We start from the raw sequence: 8,378 nt of genomic DNA on the forward strand, positions 1-8,378 counted from the left end.
GCTTGTTAGTCTGGATCAGCAATCGGAAACCTGGCTGATTTTCTCGTCCCCTAACTTAGGGTGCAGAGACTGAAAAATTTAAGTGTGCCTACTGCTGCTCCAGCTGAAGTCAACTAACAATGCAGCAAAGGAATCGTTGGGACCTTCTTGGTCCGTATGGCTCAGCTATTTACTGCCTTAACCAGTTCCACCATCGGGGAGCCTTCCAATACTGTTTAATTTATCTGCTGTGTACCAAATTTTTCAATTGTTACTTCAGGGGTGGCCAACCTTTCAATGTTTAAGAGCCAAGAAAATAAATTGTGGGTAACAAAGAGCACAAGCTTTAAATATTCCCTAGCTCCCTCTTGCCCCCTTTCTCAATCTCTCTTTCTCTCTCTCTTCCTCATTTCCTTTCTCCCATACAGCTACCAGCTGCAGTTTTGTTTCATAATCTCAATCAATAGCTCTACTCCACATTAAACAATCTGGTTTAATTTCTGCTGCAGAGGTCGGTAGCACTGAAGATTTGTGCTTGTAATAGTAACAATTCTGTGGCACCCTATGCTCCTTCAGTGGGATGCATACTAATTAATTATGTGCATGGCAGCCTCTACCCCACCCCCTCTGCTGGATATTGGAGCAGACACAAGCTGAAATTAAATTAATAGTTTCAAACTTTGACCTATTCTAATTTTTTTCACCCCCTTTCAGAAAACAAAAATCAAAATTTTGACCCAGGGTTTCCCTTCAGACATGTGAAGAAATCATGATGGTTCTCCACCTAAAAATTGAACACGTGATTTCTAACACAAGCTCTGTTTGATGTACATCATTTCTAAAGGCTTTTAACTGTTACAAAATTTCAGGTTGATATAAATCATTGTTCTCTTCTTATGTCAACATAGAATTATACCTTTGGGTCTTTCTTTTAAGTAAGAAAGGAAAAATAGATAATGCCATATATGCAGAAAATATGTTTCGAGGAAAGACACAACCAGCCATGGCAGCGGAATGGAAAATCTTGGGTATTCTAGGTGTAGTAAGCAGGCCCAATGCCATACTCATTGCTGAACATTAAAGTTAAAAAGCTGTATACTGGATATTATTTAAAAAATCTCTGTAAACAATCAATAAAGTAATTTTGCAAAAGAGTTGAACAGCCTATGAACTTACACTATACGTTCTCAATGCTCCCATCCTCTGGCCACCACATTTAAATGTTAATAAATTTTCTTCTAAAACCCCTTTGAGTCTACTTTTCTACATTTCTTCAAAAGCCTTCTCAAAATAGACTTCTTTAACCATGTCTTTTGGTTACCTCCCTAATTCTTTCTCTAACTTCCAGCTCAGTATCCTTGTAAATTCCATCTTGGAATATTTTCCTGTGAAAGGCACTACAGAAGTGTTACATCGAGTTACAACAAAACTACAGCACAGAAACAGGCCATTCGGCCCAACTGGTCTATGCTGGTGTTTATGCTCCACACGAACCTCCTCCCTCCCTACTTCATCTAACCCCATCAGCATACCCCTCTATTCCTTTCTCCCTCATGTGCTTATTTAGCTTTCCCTTAAAACGTGGAACTCGTTACCACAAGGAATGGTTGAGGCGAATAGCATAGATGCATTTAAGGGGAAGCTAGATAAACATACGAAGGAGAAAGGAATTGAAGGTTATGCTGATAGGGTTAGGTGAAGGAGGGAGGGGGGGGCGGAGACTCGTGCAGAGCATAAACACTGGCATGGACCAGTTGGGCCGAATGGCCTATTTCTGTGCTGTACATTCTATGAAGTTCTATATAAATGCAACTATGCTATTTGCCTAAACTACTCCTTGTGGTAGTATGTTCCACATTCTTGCCACTCTTTGGATAAAGAAATTTCTCCTGAATTCCCTTTTGGATTTATTAATGATTATTTTATATTTATGACTTCTAGTTTTAGACTCCCCACAAAGTGGAAACATTTTCTTTATGCCTACCCTATCAAACCCTTTCATTATCTTAAAGACCTCTATCAGGTCACCCCTCAGCCTTCTCTTTTCTAGAGAAAAGAGCCCCAGCCTGTTCAAATCGTTGTTGTCATAAACAATGCACCACTCCTTTTGTACTCTGTACGAGAAAAAGATAGTGTCTTTGTGCTCGGGCGTATGTGAATGTGACAGAGTGAGATAGGATAGAAATGTACAAGACGATGCTGCAGTCTGAACCAATTAGGACCAGCTGTTGTTTTTTTTCCCATTTATACAATGGCACTGCAGAAGTAAAATGAAAATAATAATTTAAGGACAAAGAAGAAACATTTTATTATCCAGATTTTAGAAACATGTTACATGGTTATTAATTCTATTTTGAAAGCATTTTCATGGATTTGAATTGAAATAATGCACAGAAATCATTTTAATTTTGCTGTATTCAATTTTAAGAAGCCTTTATGGTGACTCCTTCAGGGAAAACTTTATCCACAAAATTCTCTTTATTCTCAACTCATGCCAATCCAAACCCTATCTTTAACAAATGCTAGCTGCAATTATGCATATTTAGGTCACTAGCAGGTTAATAACGAATAGAGCTATATGACCAATTTTGCATTGTTGCAAAGTGATATGAACTTCACAGCAATGTAAAACTAACAGTAACTATGGAATTATGTCCCAATCTGACTCTGGCACCCAGCAGTGTAAGACCCCCCTTAGGGAGTACATCTCACATCATTAGACTTGACCATGCATGGAATATAACTCCATTGCAGTGTCAGACCAGATTTAGATTCTCCTGAACAGTTCGTTGGGACGTCCAGCATTTTATAAATCTAAGCAGAAACTTTTTTAATATTTTGAAAAAAACAGTCCAGACCACATTATCAAAACAACAAAGATTTATCGGCCTGCAGCAGAGTATGCACAGAGCTGTTAAGAGTGTGGTTTGCAGCTGTACTACAACTTAGCCACTACCGGCTGCGCACTGCATTGTGCAGTTACCAGTCACAGGCTGCTAGTGCATCATAACTGCAGCAAAAAGCTCATACAGTATTACTGTGTGGTTTCCAGACCAATAATTGTATTTTAGTATACTACTGCTATGAATTACAGCTTCAATGGCATCTGTATGCCATTGGATCAATAATTTTGCATTATAGCTTTCAGGTTTAGCCACTTTACTGCTTCACACAGTCAAACTGGAACTTCTGCCTAAGTGTTATGCTATTTGATGAATAGACCCTATTTAGAGAAGATTTGATGTCAAATACTTTGCTGTCCCCACCCAAAAATGTTTATCAAAGATGTATTTTGGTTCCAAACCTAAGAAAAGCTTGGGGAGTTTGAAGCCGAAAAACACTGTGTGCTGGACACACAACCAATCTACATACGGTAATTTTAAACAGATATCTATTTCAAACGCGCATACTCACTATAAACTTCAAATGTCAATATAAACGTTTCATTTTACTAGAATAAATGCAGGAGCATTTTACTCTTCTCAATAATACCCTCTCTTCCTGTTAGCTGATGTTGTTGATTTAACTCTTTCAAAAAGGATCTAGACAAATAACTGGTTGGGAAAGAAACTGGGATAGAGATATGGAGAACTTTATCCCCTCCATTTAACCTATAGAGGGAAGAATCAATGTTACTTTACATTGTACATAGTTGGTGAAAGGAATGAGCTCTATGCTTTCTTATCTTCTTATATGAACCTAGTTATAGTTTTATTTTACTACCTGTCGAATTCTAACAGAAAAACACACTTAATTATGTAACCAGAGTCAGGAACGGCCTAGATGGCGGAGGAGCAGGCGGGATGTCACCGAGGCCATTGGCAGAACAGATGTCCTGATGCGACATCCGGTCCGTGGCCAAAGCCACTCAAGCGCTAAAAGTCGCACTCGGCCCTGACTCCACTAGGTGTGTCGAGGAGGCTCATGCATGTGCAGTGACCTTATCCCATCTGACCCCCATTCATACAGAATTTCTCATCGGCACTGGGCCCTGAAACCTCCCTCGGGGGCTTGTGCCTCACAACTTGAGCCATCTCTTGGTGATTCCCTACGTGCCATTCCACTCAGCACGGAGAGGTTTCCTGTACGGGCTGCTCCTGCACATGCTCCACTTCTTCGTCCTCGTCTCCCATCCGGACACGACTTGGCGTACCATCTTGCCATCCAGCGGAGGTCCCCCAATGGAGGGTTTTCTACGAAGGAGTCATCCCATGCACCATTGGGGATATAAGGTGGAGAGTGTTGCACAGAGCAGTACCCACAAACAAGCTGTTATGCCATTTTACAGACTCCCAGGACGAGTTCATGTTCCATGTATGTATCGAGTGTGAGAAGTTGAAGCCCCTGGTTCACTATTTAAAGGGACTGCTCCTCAAGTACTGGCTGCACTTCAGTCCCTCGCTCCTGATCTTTGGCCACCTGGTGAGGAGGGGAGGGCGGGAAAGTCGGAGGATCTCCTCCTGGGCCTAGCCAAGTTGACCATCTACACGTCCAGGCTAGACGCAGCCCGCAAAGTGGTTGGGGGGGGGGGGGGGGTTGCAGTTGCTCCGATTGTCTGCCACTCTTTCGCAGCATTCGCCGTGCCCGGGTGACCCAGGAGAGGGAGCACGCGGTATCTGCTGGTACGTTCGAGGCTTTCCACGGCCGGTGGGCACCGTAGGGACTGGAGCGCGACCTTGATCAATATAATAAAATTATGATTTGACTTTATTATTTGGTTTTTATTTGTTTTTTTTTTAAATAAATCACACCCTGACCCCCCCCCCCCCTTATAAAAGGGGACCTAAAGACACAAAACAAAATCCCCCCCCTTATAAAAGGGGACCTAAAGACACAAAACAAAATCCCCCCCCCCCCCCCCCCCCTTATAAAAGGGGACCTAAAGACACAAAACAAAATCCCCCCCACCCCCCTAAAAAAAAACCAAAACCACCCCAATGCCCCTCCTGACTGAACTTGCGCAAAGCTCACATGACCCCTGCAGACTGGCCCCGGAAGTGAAAAGCCTCGCGGCCGAGGAGCGCGCGCCGAGTTTGAACCCCGAGTAACGGCTGCGGCTCGCGGGATGGAGGCGGTCGTGGGGAACCTGGCGCGGTTCGCCGAGGTGCTGGCGGTGGCGCGGAGCCCGTGGGCCGGAGACTGGGACGAGGCGGCGGTGAGCCGGGCTTTCCAGTGGGCCCGTTACTTCGAGCAGCTCAACCGGCGGCTGGAGGGGGAGGCGGGCGCGCAGGCCGTCCTCCAGCGGCAGCTCCGGCTCCTGGAGCAGCGCTTCTGCCGAGGGCCCGGCCACCCCCTGCCGCAGTACCGCTCCCTCCGGTTCGAGGAGCTGGGTCGCGGGGAGGAGATGCTGAGGGAGGCGCTGCTGTGTAATCCGGCCGCTTCCGCCGCTGCCTTTCACCGGGCCGCTAAGTCGTATCGGGCCGCCAACAGCAGCGGCGGCGGCGGCCTCGGGCCGGCCATCCCCCCGTCGCTGGGTCGTGCGGTCAGGGTGAAAGCCGCGGCACGGCTTCTGCTTCAGGCCTGGAGCCGGGACACCGGGTGTCGCGTTAATCCGCCGGAACACCCCGCGGTGTCGGAAACCAAAGCGGAGATGCTGCGCCAGCGTCTGGAGGAGTTACCGGAGCAGGCGGCCTGCGAGGAGGTTTTGCAGCAGACTGTGTCCGGGGACGGAGGCGGCGGCGATGTTGGCTCTTTCCTGCCGGTTGCCGCTCTCCTGACGGACGGGGCCGGGGGGGAGGGGGTGCGAACGGCCGCCCTGCGGTGGTTGCTAGGAGACGGCCGCGTGCTCGGCGCCTTCTGCCGCGCGCTCCCCTGCTCCCTGCTGACTCGAGTCGCTTCGCAGCAGCAGCAGCAGCAGCCGCCGTCGTTGTCGTCGACGTCGTTCGGGCGGGAGTATCTGCACTTCCTAACGGACTGGGCCGGCGGCATGCGGTACGACGCGAGCAGCGGCAAGTGGACGCATGACGAAGGGTCGCCCGAGCAGGACTGGGAAAGACTCTTGGAACATCTCGGCGCACTCTTGCGGGGACCGCCACCGGTGAAGGAGGCGGCGGAAAGGACACTGAACTCTTTGAAAACTATGGATGGAGATTTCGACGTGTGGGGTATCAGCATTTGGACAGATCTGTTACTTGCGTTAAAAACTTAGAACGGTTTTTGAAATCATTTCCATTTTGTACTCTCTTTGTATTTATTTACACATTTTAAAATATATTTGAGTTGGCAAATGTTATAAAATATTCTATGTAGTTTGTTGCTTAAAATTTGAAATGGGTGCCAGTCAAGATCACCCCAATTAAAAAGTTAAAACTGATTGAACGTCTAGGCTTTATCATGAGATTTAGGATTCCTTGCCTGGTTTACAGGTGTGCGAAGGAAACTGACACTTGTACACCCCGTACTCTCAAAGATTAATGTGCACAGTGAACATATTGACCAAGCTACATGTCCATGCAGAAGATGAAAATTTGATGCTGCCCTAGTTAAACTCTAATTTGATTATGGTAACATATAGTGATTCTGAAGTAAGATAATCTTTCCGATTATGAAATGGTTTTTGCGTGATTCTGTAGCTAAGCAATGCAAATGATTATTCTACGATGCATCCTACAAAAATCTGAGTGCTTATTCCTACGGTGTCCAGTACAAATGCCTTTTAGCAAGTAATCATCAACATTTATTGGCTTAGCGTCCTACTTCTGTTGCCGAAAATTCCATTTAACTGATGTACTTTCTTATATTTGGCTTTCATACTTGCATCTTTTTAAAAGCCAGGCCCTAAGTTAAGCTTCCATATGATGCACATGCACTGAAATCTTGCAATAGAGCATGCAAGCTCCCGAATTTTCAGTGTTACCACATGTAATTGTTTAAAGTTGTTGGCTAGAAAACAAATGGACCAATTCTGTACTTTACAAATATGATGTTGGAATAGTTGTTAGCCCAGGCAATTGCTAATTTAAAACCTTTACAATCCTTCAGTTGTACAATATATTTTGGAATTTTTCTGATGAGCACATGCAGAATTTATGCAATATCCATGGTTGCAGAGAAGACACATTAGTGACTTAAAGATTCATGGTTGTGATTTGCAAGGGATGTTTCCCATTTGATTATGAATAGTCTAATGTTTAGCAGTATGATATTGAAGCACATAGGTAGCTTCAATTATTCTATGTTGCTTTAAGTCACAGCAAAAGAAAGTGCCATGTAAATACACTTTAGAATCTGGCTTTGAATCCTAGTCTTTGCTCCCAGGTTTATTCAAAAAATTAATTGCCATTCACAAAATATCTTCTGACCCTTCAAAACACTTGATTTGCTCCTTCACAGCAACAATCCTATTGTTTTCCCATTATAACATCTAGCTTTCTCTTTATCGAGTCCAGATGTCATCCATCCTTCCTGACAGCCCGTACTAGCTGTTGATCAGCCCCTTTTAGAGCCTTGAATCTGGCCCCTTGCTTTCCATCCTGATGTAAGCGCCTTAGGACATTTTACTACATTAAAAGCATTATATGAATGCATCTTGTTGTATCTGAAAGTATAATTTCTGTTTTACTTTATCATATCTGAGGCCTCCTTTGAGATGTCTATTTTTGAGGCTGAAGAACCCTAACTTATCAAATAATTCTTTATATGTCTGACACAAGGGATCCGCCTCATTGCTTTCGTCTGCAATACCTTTTAGGTACTGGATGGGTCCCATATGTCGCAGTGATCAAACTGTATTCGGTACTCCAGGTTCAAGACATAAATATAGCTTCAGTGTAACCTCTGAGGATTTGAACTTATGTGATTGGAAGTATAATCCATTATTTATTGCTGCCTCACACTTTTTAAACAGGCTGAGTGACTAATCAATTATCACCCCTAGATCTCTCTCAACACCCCTTTGGAAAGTTCTGTATCACCATGGAATACATTTTTACTTTAACTTGCATATGGCTGTATTGAACTTAAATTGCCACTGACCAGTCCAGATGAAAATCCTGACAAGCTCCCTAAGATACCTAATTTGGTGTCATCTGCAAATTTAAACTGCCTTGCATTGAGACTGATTCTAGGTATCTATACCAGGAATATAAAGGGGAGCTGCACTTCTGGGCCTGTACTTGTTTCTAGCCTCTGTTTTCTTCTTGTTAGCTAGTTACTAATCTATACCTTCCCCTTAATACCCACTGATATACTGCACTAGAAGTGCCTTTAAATGTTATCAAAGACCTTTTGGAAAACTAGGTACAGTGCATTATGGCTTCTGTCAAATTGGGATGTCACTTCCTCAAATCTAACATGCAGTATTGAAAAGGAGTAACATTAACTTTAAAATGCAAGTTTTAGCTTAGACATCATTGTATTCCAACATTGCTTAGAACTAACTTAACTTGAACTCTTGGTTT

General features: G+C 44.1%; 1 protein-coding gene across 1 annotated transcript; it reads left to right on the forward strand.

Moving 5' to 3' along the window:
* Nucleotides 1-4,967: 4,967 nt before the first annotated feature.
* On the forward strand, nucleotides 4,968-7,522 carry fancf (FA complementation group F). The gene has a single exon (XM_067994094.1). The coding sequence runs from the start codon at nucleotides 5,045-5,047 to the stop codon at nucleotides 6,125-6,127; it is 1,083 nt and encodes a 360-aa protein (XP_067850195.1). The 5' UTR covers nucleotides 4,968-5,044; the 3' UTR covers nucleotides 6,128-7,522.
* The last annotated feature ends 856 nt before the right edge of the window (nucleotides 7,523-8,378 follow it).

The sequence above is a fragment of the Heptranchias perlo genome, chromosome 12 (genome assembly GCF_035084215.1).
Source record: "Heptranchias perlo isolate sHepPer1 chromosome 12, sHepPer1.hap1, whole genome shotgun sequence".
Taxonomy (NCBI): domain Eukaryota; kingdom Metazoa; phylum Chordata; class Chondrichthyes; order Hexanchiformes; family Hexanchidae; genus Heptranchias; species Heptranchias perlo.